The sequence below is a fragment of the Nesoenas mayeri genome, assembly GCF_963082525.1.
Source record: "Nesoenas mayeri genome assembly, chromosome: 15".
Lineage (NCBI taxonomy): Eukaryota > Metazoa > Chordata > Aves > Columbiformes > Columbidae > Nesoenas > Nesoenas mayeri.
The window spans coordinates 9335173-9350137 of NC_137559.1; the positions used below are offsets into that span (position 1 = coordinate 9335173).

The 14965-nt window shown below is 45.1% G+C and overlaps 1 protein-coding gene across 1 annotated transcript in view; it reads right to left on the reverse strand.

Annotated features, from left to right (window-relative positions):
* The window catches only part of SEC14L5 (SEC14 like lipid binding 5), a 31123-nt gene extending 23889 nt beyond the window's left edge, over positions 1 to 7234 (reverse strand). Inside the window, exons 1-2 of the mRNA XM_080353704.1 lie at positions 6746 to 7234; positions 4766 to 4841 (exon numbers count right to left, since the gene is read on the reverse strand). Coding sequence (XP_080209830.1) covers positions 4766 to 4828 — 63 coding nt within the window. The 5' untranslated portion in view covers positions 4829 to 4841; positions 6746 to 7234. The remainder of the gene's footprint in view (positions 1 to 4765; positions 4842 to 6745) is intronic.
* Between the last annotated feature and the right edge of the window lie 7731 nt (positions 7235 to 14965).

Sequence of the window (14965 nt, forward strand, 5' to 3'; positions counted from 1 at the left end):
TGGGAACTAATTTCTGACTCTAAATAAACCTGCAACATTTGTAGCCTGAACTAAATTTGCCACCCAGTTTGTTGTCACTCCCAACACTCAAACACCATTTATTTTTCAAATATCATAAAGTAGGAAATCAAGATCAACTAAATGCAAAGAACACTGAAATACCACTAAAACTAGAAAAGAGAGTTACAGGGCTGCTTGGAAGTACAGGTGGCAGGCCAGGACCTCAGGTGACAAGCTTTCACTTGCAGATGCAGGCAAGGGAACCATAAGCTGCCACCCAAGGTATCTAATAGAGAGTTTGAATGATGCTTAAAATAAGAAATGACTGCGTACCACACATGCACCCACAGGAAAAACTGCCCCAATCTCAAAATAATGCTGCAGGTAGCAGAAGCACCATAGACTGAAGAGTACCACTCAATCAGGGCAGCGAGGAACACACACCACTGTTGTCCATGCATGCATTTTCAAGAGATCGGGCTCTCAGCTGCTCATATGTGTGTCAACACATGCCGTGGGCAGCACCAAGAAAGGAGGTCAAGCAGAAAGAAGCACTGATTCACATGTGCATGTGTGGGGCTCCAGAGCAGTTTGGTCTTCAGTATAGAGTACAAGTGGTACATGCCAAAAGAGCTGATACTACTGCAAACTTCCAAATGTCTGATCTTTGTTCTGTCTTTTCAAAACTGTGACATATTTTTAGATAACAGTAGTAAACCCCTCAAAGGCTGCAAGCATATCATCCTGCATTCAGTAAGCTTAAATGTCAAGTTACAGATATGTATCTTCACATATACATATAGCTGTTTAGCTTTTAACTAAATCCAGCCTTTACCCTACTAGTGTTGTGTTTTGCAGACCTTTCATTTCACAGAAAAGAATCTCAGATAGTAAAGTGATAAAGGTTTGATTTGGTTCAAGATGTAAAACCTGCAAGCTGGACATTCCCCTCTTCCACATCTGCATCCTTACAATTCCCTTGGCACCAGACTGCGCAGAAAGACACCTCGCTTGCAGCAGAAACCATATATTGCTATTAGTAGCAATAAGAGCTGAACGTAAAGTGCATTGTACACATGGCAAGAGGACCAAGCAATTAACAGAAGTGCTGTCATGAAGTTTCTCATTTACGCCACTACTGCAGCAACTCAAACTATACATCAAGCATGGAAGACTGTAAGAGTCCCTAGGGGATTATTTCAGATCTGTAGCATTATGGATGATCCTAAGCAAACTTAGCATATACTTTACAGTACGTGAAAATGGTAGACATCAATTGCAAGTGTGAAGGACTGAGTGTGCTGCTAACATTAATGGGAACAAATTTCCCTACTACTTTCAAAGCTAAAACTCTCAAGCTAAAACTACCTCATCTAACCTAATAATTCATTAGCAACAAATAATATTAAAATGCAATCCCTCACTCAGCTCTGTTTCCTGTGCAATTATGCATTTTGGACTTGCTCACCCAAATCAAATTCTTGTAACCATACATCAGAGAAGGCTCACAACAATTTACACCAAAGTAAGTTAATACTCAGGAACTATGTAGCAGAATTACCTCTCCTTCTGGATTTTTCCATCTATAACTTTTTAGTTAAACTTCTAGCTTTAAAACTACAATTACCACACAAAGAAACAAAAAGTATGTTAATACTTGTGGATTTTCTTGGCTGTAAAATAAAATTAGGAGATATATGCAATCTCAAACCTGCTGATCTAATTGAACAGAAGACAAGATCAGGCCCAGAGAAAAAAGTTCAGATCTCCTGGATGACCAGAAGAGACCTTGTAAGCTGATTTCTTTTTACTTCCTCAGAGGCACAGGACTGGCAAAGAGAGCAAGAATGGGAATGTGGTCCTCCTTCCAAGGACTTGGATGATAATGTCAAATCTACTGCCTGCAAATGCCAGAACGCAAGCTGCAGAAGTATTAGTATGTAGCAGAGTGTAAATCCATAGACAATTATCCAGAGACACACAATAACAAAGGTATTAATAGTAAAAGTACTGGTGCATCTGTCAAGCACAGCCCCGTGCTGTCTAGAGGACGAGCAGCACACACATGCACTCTGTACTAGTTCAAGGAAGATAAACTGCCTTCCTGGTGGTAGGGCCCAACAAGAGGCATGGGAAATACATTTGAACAAGGCCAGGAAGCAATGAATCATTTGGCTCATTTGTATATAACAACCCTGTTCCTCAGGCCCTCATATCAAAATGAAGCACATGCACTGTTTTCTATATTGGAGCCCAAACATCCCATATTCTGGGGGGAAAAAAGTACTTTTTCTAACACTGCTCATCTCATGACATAGTTAAGCACACCATTATACAGAGGAGGAATCAAGCACAAGTCTATCAGGTTGAAGGGTGCACAGAGACTCATAAAATAAGGAGGTGTCTTGAGGTCACCCACAAGACCTTTGCTTTCCTACTATTTAATCACAGTATGAGACCTCGGCACTCCAAAGGTTCACACAAAGCAGTTGAGGGGAAAAGATGAAAGCAGCTGAATATCAGGTTCCCAGTGCCATGGAAGCTGCTGTCAGATTTATGTTGAAGCAGATTAACAGCAATGCCATGTGCTGAGGAGCAAAACAGCTTCACTGTACGCCCACTCTCCCTGCAAAACCTCCAGCAACTGACAGTTAGCACCTGACAGCTCCACGAAATCTGCACTGCCTCCACACAAATGGGAGACTCCATCTGAACACATCAAATGCAATAAAAAAGCCCGCACCCAATTCAGCCTGCATGGACTGCTTCTAAATTGAATTGCCACTTTATAATGCCAGTCTTCATAATAAAGCAGATCCTGCTGTGAACACATGATTTTCACAGGACATTAGAGTGGGACTAAGGGGTCTATATTCAGCTCCCTACTCTACTACAGAGTCCTCTAGGTGACCCGAGACAAGTAACCTGATCTGCATAAGAAAGAGGACTAATAACTCTGCTAAGGTAATGGGAATTGCAGTTTGCTGAACACCTAAAGGATAACATTCACAACCCCAGCCTTGAAATCCCAGAGAATTTTAAGTTCTGTCATATTGAAAAAACTGAAAGCAAATAAAACTAAATCACTTGAAAAATAAACCCATCAAACCGCAGCCTTTAGGCCTTTTGCTAACAAGCTTACAAAGGATTTGTCTAGAGGCAGCCTCCTATATTAGCAGCCAATCTATTGACAGGCATCTGGTGCTAGGTTTATCCTGCTAATATGGGCAACAGGAATGCGGAGAGGTATGCAGAGAGCAAAGTCTAACTGTATCTTCGTAACAAGCATTGGTGCCTTATTCTAATGCAGGATGCACTGAGAGAGCAAAGAACATGATCAGAAAAGTTTAATTCCCACAAACATCAGCACCAGACTGGCTAGGGCACTTCTACAGCATGTTAAGGCTTAGCTGTTAACAGACATGGCAATTCTACATAACAATGAAAAGAAAAAAGGAGGAAAACTTGGGAGGGACAACTGTAAAAGTGAGAGTGTGTATTTTAATAGTCAGATAGCATCAAAGTGAATGGCACCTGCTTTCAGCTGAGGAACAGCTGCTACCTTTGTGGTCCATTATTCACACTTAGGACCAAACAAAGAATCTCTTCCCCAGTTTTAACTACTGAAATAGAAGACTGCAGACTGTTTGGGATAAAACAAATCTTACGGCACTTATTTCCCAGGAATCTAGAAGAGGCAACATTGTCAAAAAGAATGCAGTGTATTACATCAGGCTCTCTCTTCCATTCCCGGGAAGGACTTCAGCTACCTGAAGTGACTATAGCTTTTCATCTTCATTCCTGATCTCTAATACACTAAAGAAGATCAGTGTCCTTGTTCAGCAGAGAAGAGAGAAAATGGAGAAAGTGACAGACTAGAAGTGGCAAACACTAAGTATCTCGGATCCCTAGAACAGACTGGAATGCCCAGCAAACTACAAAAAGTCTTGCAAGAGTCTATGAGCAACCATTTCAGATATAATAAATGCTCAAATGCTCAGTATTCCCTTGAAATGCAAACAGCAAACCTTTCAGAATGATATTTGACTCACACCTTGAAGAGCAGTGACAGAGTCCAGAATAACACAATTGCTTTTAAACTTCGCCTAAAGAAGCTGCCATGATCACATCAGCTTTCGACATCACCAGCAAATGAACTTCAGTTACAGCCCTCAAGGCCCTTGTGGAAAGCACAAAATTTAGAGAGAGATCTCTAAACATTTCAATCACAGGGTAAACAGGGAAGAACCATACAAAACAATTTTTCCAAAGACTACTAGTTTTTAACTAAATCAAAAAGCTTGGTATGATTGAGAAACAAGTTCCAGATATATACATCCTACAATAGTGATTGGGAATGGATCGAGAGAGATTCTAAACTGAACAGCATTTGGTGATAATGCAAAGACAGTTTTTGGCCACAAACTCACCCTGCCTACCTGAGTGTCACAATTTTTCCCTTCCTTGTAATTACACAAGGTTGTGGGGTTTTTTTGTTTTTGTTGGGTTTTTGTTTGGTTGGTTTGTTTTTCCTCCTCTGATGACTAAACTACCTCTCTTAAAATACTGAGACATTGATTCTTATTTTTCATGGAAAATTAAAGAAAGGATAAAAAGCTAATGTGAGCTAAACCTTTGTTCCCGCAATGTATCCATGATGTTGGTACAAAGACACACCAGCCAAAACCGCAGTCCCCCACCACCCACTGGCCTGAGGTTGCAGCCCTTCGCAGCTAGAGAAGCAAAAGTGCTGAGTATTACTTACTGCCATGACAAGCTCAAAAGGATATTTGTAGACTCGCACTGGGGACTGGTATTTCTGCACCATTTTTACTACACACCTGTAATAGAAAGAAATTGGAAAATTTTAGATCTCTTACACCAAACACTGCAATACATTCTAGCAATTTTCACAGACAGACCTTACTAGGAGCCTTGACTCTTTCTCACAAATAGAGAGAAGGAGACATATTAAGTAGAATATCTTGCCCAGCATCACTTAGCAAGTCAGAAGCAGAGGCAAAACAAAAGGCAGTTCTCTGTGGTCCCAGCCCACTGGTGTGTCCAGCACACAGTAGCGTCCTTCACTGCTTCCTAGTATCACTACAGTAAATTCAACTTAGAGCTCCAACAGAACTCACAATAACTAAAGCACAAAACAGATGTAAAGCCAGAATCAATTGTACTCTGGAGAAGGAGCCTTCCTTGGGAGCTTTGCAAAGCTTGAATTGCAGTTCTTCCCCACATCTCCGTTTTCTTCATTACATTTGTAATCATTATGCAAAATCACCCTTTTGGAAAGCTTCCATGGCTTCCCGTATCTTGGTGTTTTAAATGCTTTTGTGCACAAAGCGGCATTCAGCTGTTTTAACCCACTAAAAGAAAGGAAAAGGAAACTACATGCTTAAAGAACATGCCTGACGCTAAGCTGGCAATCACATCCCACTGACTGGATGCCCGCTGCTTCCAGCTGAACTAAGGAAATAACTGCACGCAATGGAAACAATTCAGTTCTCAGCATTTCATTTCTCTTAGCCACCTCTCACTGTTCTCATCAGGATTCCTCCCTCAGATTCTCTTGCTGGGGCTTTAACTCTCAAATACGCATAAATAATCAGCATCTCAAGGAAGTATGTAAACGATTTAAAAAAAAAGGTTATTAGGCTGTGTTCTGCAGTTCCTTTCAGTATCTTTATATCACTCCCATTAATACCATCCATGAACATCAGAAACACAAAAAACTGAACGGCTGGTCTGATACACTTTGCTGATTCCACCCCACTCAAATTCCACTGCTGAGCAGACACAGCCCTCAGCAACATGACGCAGTGTAGCACTGAACTCAACAGTCAAGGCATTAAGACAACTTATCGTTGACATTTTAAGCCCAAAAATGGAGATGAAACATGAACTAGAAGGCAAAGAGCAGTAGATTCTCCCTCAGAAAGACTGCCGCAAAATGCCACTGTACAGTAAAATCTAAGCAAGGGAGATGGGAAAAAAAAAAAAAAAAAGACCTAAAGTACCTTTGTAGAAGAAGTTACTCTGCAGAGGATCACGTTACCCAAGAAGCAATGTTCAGGACTTGCTGGATCTCTAGTAGTCTTAATGGTACTAAAAGCCAGTCCACGCAGAACAAGTAAATGCAGAGACAATGCATCAGCAGAGCATCCAACCCCAACTGAAGTGAGCAGAGCAGGGAAAAGTAAACACCCAGGAAGCCCGGGCTCCTATCACGTATCAGATACCCGAGCCAAGAGGCATGGGGCACCTTGTAATGCAATGCTGTAATATGATTATGCAAGCGCGATACCTAGGCTGCACGGGAACCTTCCAAGTAAGTGCAAATATAGCAAAAGAAGCCTCGTCAAACATATTTAGCTGTTATCTTGCTCCCAGTTTTGACCTCACCTGCTAAATCGGGAATTCCTGCATCTCTGTAGGAGAGGATCAGGGACCTCCACAGGAGGAAGTCTCAGGACAGACCAACCAGTCTAAATCACCCAAAGCTCAGAAACAAAGTCACCAGCAACAGAACAACAGGATGGCACAAACTGTAGTTCAACAGCCTTAACCATGCTGCTTGGACACATCTGTGGTTCCTGAGCAGCTGCAATACCTGATTGCCACAGGTTTACTGCCCCATACTTCTCTAGTTGAGAGAAGTTTGTGGAAAAGAGACAGTGACTATTACAACCATGGAAGACAGCTAATAACTCCCATCCACCTGAGAAACCTTTCATACCTTGGGGAAAGTGCAGTGGCAGACCTTCTACATCCTCTCCTCAAAACAGAGCTGCAAGACAGTCATTCTGCTTCTCAGAGCAAGAGGGACTCCAGTTATAACTCCTGAAAAAAAAAAAAAAAGTTCAGAAAAGGCAGTGAAAAGTAGCTACTCAGAGTACACAGATACAGATGGATGATCAGTGCTGATAATGACATACGGTGCTGCTGCTGTGCAGCTGGGTCATATTGGCTAAATACATGCATCCTCATAGAGCTTTAGAACCAAAAAGACACACGTTTTTAAAGTCACCTCATGTACTCCACTCAGATATGTTCACAACCCCTTGTAAAGAAAACCAGAAAGAAACTAGAGAATGTGTCTGCTCCTTAAACACTCATCATACCACTTCAGCCTCTACAGTGGCCCATCCTACATGCTCTACTTTGTATTTGCATCTGGCTAAAAGCACATACTGGGAAACTCAGCTCAGCTGAAGAGCAGCAACTCCCTAACTGCAGCTCAACCACTCAGAAACCCCAGCCTGTGGCAGAGCTGTAGCCGTTTACCAGGTAACACCATGAAAGAGCATGACTTCAGCTGGCCAAGCCCAGCACAGTTCGTAAAAATTCAGAGAGGCTGGAGCTGCCAATGCATTGAAGCAACATATCTAGCTAATAATCACTTTAACCACCTCAATTAGATATTAAAAGTGTTTCAACTATTGCACACCTGAACACAGAAAACAGCAGTAGCGACCGCATTTGACAAAGAATCCCGTGACACAGTGACAGCAGTGCCAACAGCACGGAGCCTCAGCAGCCTGCAGCTCCCTGCAGAGTCCAGCTGGCCCGCGTACCCTACCCCCCTGTGCTACAGCCCACACAGCAATTCACAGAGGAACCAAACCCTAGAAGGCAGAGAGTTAATTATAAGCTTGAGATACACCAGCTGGCACTGTACCAGGGGAAGGAGGGCAGGGAAGGGGGCACAAAATAGAAGGATAAGAACCCCTGATGGCACATGCATTTCCTGGCTGTAACTGTAGTAGCATTTCAGAGAAATGGCAAATTCCTAACAAGAAGGGGTGTACACACAGCATGCGATGCTACTGTTACATTTAGCCAAGCTCCCACAAGGAATACACATCACCACACACACAGCAAAGGGAAGGAAGCAGGGATATTAACTACATGTTTCCGTGTTATTTAGAATCATCCACTATGTACCTGAGGGATTTTCCACATGCTTAACTTTTATTCTATTACTTGTAGGAAAGGCTTGCTTGACAGAATACAGCCAGATAGCTGGAAATCAGAAACTGAGTTTATATATTAAATATACACAAAACCCTGAATGAAAACCCCCGAACTTTGCTTCTCATCCAGGCTAGAATGGACTCATGTAGCTCTTTCTACATTAGAGCTGCCTGTTGGACGGTGAAACTCGGCAGCAAGTGACTTTATTAACTTCTCCCACCTGTGGTGGCTTCTTCTCAGCTGGAAGAGAACAACTGAGCATTTGTTTTGTTTTCGACAAAGAACTGCTGAAAACAGCAGAATTCCAGACTTCCTCAAATACACTTAAAACATGTGAAAGCCAGCTGCAGCACCCAGCTATGCTGATATTTCCAGTTAGAAAAAGGGGGACTCTGCAGGGCTGTAGCCTTTCTTCCACCCTTCTAGAGCACAGTGAAGAGAAAGGTGTGTGACATTTCCTCTACCTGAAATCCCTTCCACTCAGGTAGATGTTGACACAGTAGCTGATGCTTTACATGCATAATAAGATGGTACCAAACTGTAGGCTATTTATTAGCTCTTTCTCATAAAAGCTTGAGAGCAAGTCATTCATAGCTTAATATAAGGAAGCCTCACAGTAGAACAGTACCAGTATAAGCCTTTGCCATCTTTTATAAGTACACGTCTTCTCAGGCAGGACCTCATCTTACCCCTGAGAAACACCTGTGGTGCAGGGGTGAAGCAGCACAGAGGGCTGCAAGCCAGCACACTGCTGTGGAGCCTGGCCACCACTCCATACACCTTGCAGAGATGCCTGGAGTCCTGGTGTGGATTATGATCAAAGACAAGTAGCACAAACATTCAAACAACATTCTCATATTCTTCACAACAGAATAAGGAACAGTCTTTTTGGCTGAGAGAGGAAGAAGAAAAAGGAAGAGTGTACAGCATTCTGCTCTCAAAGCCTTGTAAAGCTATCAGTTTCTTCCATGTATGTATCAAAAAAAGCTTCGTGCCTAATAGTTCCACATCCTCATTTCCTAAGTTAATTTTCTCTCCAAAGAACCACCACCGACCTTTTACACACAGCCACATACAAACCCCTGGCATTTCCCAACCTGCACTAGTAGATAAGCTTTCTTGAAGGAAAGTTCCTCATTTCTCACCTTGTTACTCCATAAGAAGTCACACTATGTCATTTTATCCATCAACACTATGGTCAGTAGTTCAACACTGAAGTTCAATATAAGAATGGAGAACTGCTTCTGCTTAACATGAAAAACAAGAGCAGGTCCAGTCTGCAGGTTCCTTGACAGTGCAACAAAGCACCAGCACAAAACCATTTCAGCTTGCCCTGAGTGAAATTCAGAGCCAGGTTTTCTCCGCACACAGGTTTGCTGTACACAGGTACACTCATTAGCCCCAACAGACAAGCACTGAGGTCAACACAACCCCCTTCACACTGGCCCAAAGCTGATTTTACTGCTTGAAGGAGTTAAACCAAGTGACCCAGAGGACAGCACATGCTTGGTTTAACCCTGCCCTAAAGCCAGTGAGATTTTTACACAGAAGCTGGCCCAAATACATCAATACATTTAGTAGCAATTTACAAAGGTCAGCCTTTGAGCTTATAAATACTTCAGGGGCAGGTTTTGCTGGTTGGTTGGTGTGTGTGCGTGTGTTTGGGTTTTTCTTTCACGTTTCAGACCCCGGAGAGCTCAGCAGGGGATAGCACACAAAAGGCGCCGGGATCTGAAGCAAACCACCGCCAGCCTTCCTTGAGAGGAGACCCAGCGTTGGTCCAACTTTCTCCGAGTAGGACAGTAACCACTAAACTTTAAAAACGCTTTTTATTTCTTTTTTTTTAAGTAAACTCGAAGCGACCCTCAGGCAGCCGCCAGCCCGCGCCTGCCGCTCACCGCCGCTCAGGTTTCTACCCGATCCCTCTCTAATCCCCGCAGGATTATGACTAAAATTTCCCTCTCGGTTTTCCCGAGCGCACGGCTCCCGGCACCCACACACACCCGCGCACCGACCCCCGCACAGCTCCGCCGCACGAAGGGCCTGGGCACAGAGCGAGGCACAGCGGTCGCCCCTCAGCCCCCGCGCCCCCTCCCTCACACGACCGCCCCGAAGGACTCCCGGAGAAGGGGGAACCCAGCGCGGCCACCTCCCCCCTGCCCTCCCGGCCCCACGTCTCCTCACCGCGGGCACGGCGGAGCCCGGCCGGGCCCATGACCGAGCGCGGCGGCCCCGCTCCCCGCCCGCCTGCGCTGCGCCGCCGGCTCCACGCGCCGCTTCAACCGCCGCGCGCCCCAGCCCCGCCCCGCCGCAAGCCCCACCCCGCCCCGCGCGGCGCCGCAGAGCGCTGTCCATTGTGCTGCGGGGAGGGGGGGCACACGCGGTGGCCCCGCCCCCGCGCACGTGCGCCGCACGCCGCCATGTTGGTGGCCTCGGCGGGGCGGGACGGTCCCCGGGGGCGCGGCGGCCCGGGTGGGAGCGCGGCCAGGCTGCCCAGGGGTCTTGCAACAGGTTTAGCACAGGCTTTCCTGCTCGCCGTCCATTAGGCTGGTTCCTCGGGCCTGGCCCAGCAGGCCAAACCAGGATAACTCACCGGCCATGGAGAGGTTTAATTCATGACTGTGCCCTGCCTTAAAAGATGCATGTGTGTGGAGATGAGCTGATCGCAGCCTGCAGGCTGAGCTTCCCAAACAGGCACCATTGAGGAGAAGGAATCCGCTTGGGATCTGGGCTGGGACGAAGCTGGTGAGGGGCTGGAGCGCAAGTGTGATGGGAGCGGCTGAGGGACCTGGGGGTTCAGCCTGGAGAACAGGAGCTGAGGGGAGCACTTACTGCTCTCTGCAACTGCCTGAAAGGAGGCTGGAGCATCAAAGGTGTTGGTCTGTTCTCCCAAGTAACAAGCGATAGGACGAGAGGAAATGGCCTCAAGTTGCTCCAGGGGAGGTTTAGATTGGATATTAGGGAAAATGTATTCACGGGAGGGGCTGTCAGGCATTGGAACAGGCTGCCCACGGAAGTAGTGGAAGCGCCATCCCTGGAGGGGTTTAAAAGGCATTTAGATGAGGTTCTTAGGGACATGGTTTAGTGCCAGAGTTAGGTTAGAGTTGGACTCAGTGATCTTGAGGGTCTCTTCCAACCAAAATGATTCAATTATTGTATGAATCTAGGCTGAACCACGGTTCCCAAACAAGACCTTACCCTGCAACCTTATGGTGGTCTCAGATACTTACCTCAGTCCTTGAACTCTTACCATTGCACTGTATGGAGGCTTGGTTCATTACATGACTCATTACACAACTACAAGCTCACACTTTGAGCAAACATTCCCATAAGTGAATTCTGACGAGATAAAAGGTGATCATCCAGCTAAGTGGTGTTGAGGAGGACACTGGGGTGCATTCTTGCCTCTCAGCCTTTTTTGTCTTCCACTGTCTTTGAAAAACTGCACATTGCTTCATGAAGCTTGGGGAGATTATGCTTGCGTTGTGCTTTGGGGCGCATGCTGAGAGTGGACCCTGTTTGTGAAACCATGAGGCTGTTTCAGATAATTGTCACTATCTAGTGTGGGTGCTTGGGGACACAGTTCTACTGGAGGAAAAGATGTGCAAACACTTTGAGGTAGAAGAGACAGCTGCTGAGAGACACATGGTCCTGGGGCAGGAGGTGCACGTGGCACCAAGAAATGGTGGAGGAGAGGGATGTGGGAGACTAGTCTGGGAATGTTTTTCACCTTCAAAGCCTCCTTTCAAGATCTCCCTAGGGACCAGCTGCCACTTTGAGTGACATTATTTAAAAATAAAACACATTTACTGCTGCTTTTTCTGTCTCCTGATCGTTTCTAGCTGTAGAGCATCCCCTTATCTAGGCAGGCATTTCAGGAAGCTGTGGTCCTACTTTTGATCAGCAATATTTCCTGAAAGGTTCTGCTATCTGAAACTGAGGAGACCAGCCTGACACTGCTCTGTAAACAACGAGCCCACAGAGCCATCAAACGTCAAAGTGCTCAAGGCTGCAGCGTGTGGAGTCAGAGCAGGCAGCTCTTCCTAGAGGCCTTCGCAGAACAGCCGGGCATCAAAAGCTGCAAAGATATCCAAGACCCGCAACATCTACATTGACTTTATAAATAAATGTTGTCTTTTCCCATTCAGAATGCCACTTTTTTTTTTTTTTTTTTTTTTTTCCAGATAAACGGTATTTCTCTCCCATTCCTCAGTCATGGTTAAATTTCCTCAGAGAAAACAGAAGAAAAAAAATACTGTTTCCACCCTCTTGCTACAAAGCTTAGAGCAGCCCATTACTACTTCATGACCTAATAGCAGCAACTTTCCTTTTGTTATAAAAGCTGTTTAAAATTTTGGTCAGTATCATCCCATCCTTTCCTTGGCTGGGCAGTCCTGACTATAATTCCCATTTTCTGACATACATTTTCTTCTGCCACCAGAAGGTCACCTTGGCATTTTCCAGTGTTGGTAGACTGCTTTTTTCCCCTGCAGAGGCAACTGCCCTGGCGTTCCCAAGGGCCATGAAGTCTCTTGCTGTCTTTCCACCTACCCAGCCTGGGCTCTTGCCTCGAGTGTTGGCATTCAGCCCTCAGTAATTCTCGTGGGAGCTGCTCAGAAAGAAGTTCTCACCCCATAACAGCCCAGCCCAGGAACTTCTGCCAGTCTCTGCAGTTAGAAAGGAGAACGTCTGCCAGGAAGAATGTCTGCTGTGGAGATAATGCTCAGCTTCCACTTCCCCCATCCGCAAGGGCTTTTCACTGCAAACTCTCTCTTCCTCTCAACTTTCATGCCTCATCTGTGGGCGTAAATTTGAAAAACTCAAGAGAAATTCGAGTGAGCTGGTGCATCACGTGCAGAAAAAAGCCTGTAGGGATTGTTCATAGTATTGTTATTGCTATTTACCTAATTATGAAAGCAGCCGACCTCTGAAGAAGCTGCAAAGGAGGTTTGTGGCAACGCTGTAGTCAGCAAGGCCAGAAACTTCTGTGGTCTGTCTTGGAGGTGCTGGGGTAGACTCAGCCCTGTGCAGGTGGAGGATCACGGTGTAACAGAAACACAGCACCCAGCCAGCTGAGCCCTTTCTGCCTTGTCACGCTGAGGTGCTTTCCAGCCCTTTTTCACCTGTGTTCAACAACCCTTAGAAAATCAGCATTGTTTAAACATTAAAGAGTCTCTTTAAAATTTCAGCAGCAAAGTTCACCTGCTTTTTAGAGCCATATTTAAAGCATTGTGGAAGCGCATTTCCACTCTGTAGAACTGGGCGTCAGTCCAGCCCGTGTCACTGAGTGGAGCTGGGAGAAGGAGGAACCTCTGCAGCCTTCAGTGCTGGGAACAGCCACACCAGTCTGCTCCACAGCAGGGTCCGGGGACAGCTTTCGCCTCTGCTTCTCTCTAGAGAAACTTCTTAGCACTTAACCTAGCCCTCTTCCACAAAAGCTAAGCAAAAGTTGGGCCTGTTTTGAGAGCCAGCAAAAGTTAAAATATTGAGGCTTCTTTTTCCACAGAGAATGCAGATCAGCAGCACATCATACCACACCATTTGCCAGATCCTTTTGTACCAGAAGCTTGTGCCGCACATCCTCTGGGTCCCCAGGGCTTTGCCTTCCCCTTGCTACTCAGAAAGCTGATATTGCCAGTCCCGTTTTTTCTGGTGCAAAACTGAGATGAAATGTGCTGCCCAAGGTCACACAGTGAGATGGCAGAGATCGCTGGCAGAGACGAAACAGGAGATCTAATGAGCTCTAGTCCAGCACATTTACAGCAGATTCAGTTACCTTACCCATCAGCCTGCAGATAAACACTCTGCTAATGGCTCTCTGCTACACTCACCTTTCAAGATAATGCCCAGGTGGCTACCTGCCCAACTTTTCTGTAGCTGTTAAAATAGTTAGATAGTAATATCTTGTTTTCTTTTATTTTGTCAGGGAAAGAGGTCTCCCAGCTTCTGACCCACCAACAGTTAAGAACTGAATTTCTGCTTTGCATAAGAAAAATACAAAATAAGCCATTACATCAGTGATATTTAACCCCCGAAGCTTCCAGGTCAACAGCTGACCATGCTGATGCTCTTTAAATGCAGCTTTATGACTTTATACACAGTAATGTGTTGAACACACTATGTCCAACACTATTATGTCCATTTACAGGGACTGTTTGCATTTTCTCTGGTGCTTCATAAAATACTTGCTGTTTTCCACTTTATCTACTTGGGAGCTGATACAATACAGGTCTCATTTCTATCTGAAATATTCCTTCTTCTCCTCCTTATTTCTGTTCAATCACAATGGGACTCTCTTAGACAGACGCAGCATGTTGTTACAGCAGCACATTTCCATAATCTTACATGCAAGCCATAATATTACAAATTAATATAGAATTCAGCTTTTTGCAAGAGTGCTAGACAGGCCTTGCCTCAATAAAATGTATCCTGTTTTAATGACTTATTTTGTGACTTCTCTTCATGTGCTGTTTGTTCCTTTACGCATTTTCCTTTTTGCCTCTTGGTAGCTCTGTGAGGAGACGTCACCCTGTGACTTGCTGAGTTCTGCCTAATTCCACTTGCCTGGGAGTAAAGCATGACGCAGGTTTGTTATTCTGGGTCACCAAAGTCAACATCACCCCCAGGAGCACAACTCTTGTCATATCTTAGCTTTCAACATTGCTCTGAAAAGGTAGCAGTTAGTAACAACGCTATTAGTAGAGAACGGAAAGTTTTCTGTGCTTCAAGCAAAGGCAAAAGGAACATGATAAATTCAAAGAAAACAGTGGAAACCAGCTAAGAAATTTGACTGCTTTGGGCAGCACACAATACTCAATCCTTGCTTCATGCAAGGATGTCCAGTGGCTGATAGGAACCTGGAGGATTTCTTTTCCAAAGAGGTTGCCAGTAAGCTGAGAGCACAGAACTGTCTGGGCTTTTTAACAGGTTGGTAACTTCACAGCTCTTTTGCAAGCAGACAGCTCGGGATACACAAAATACT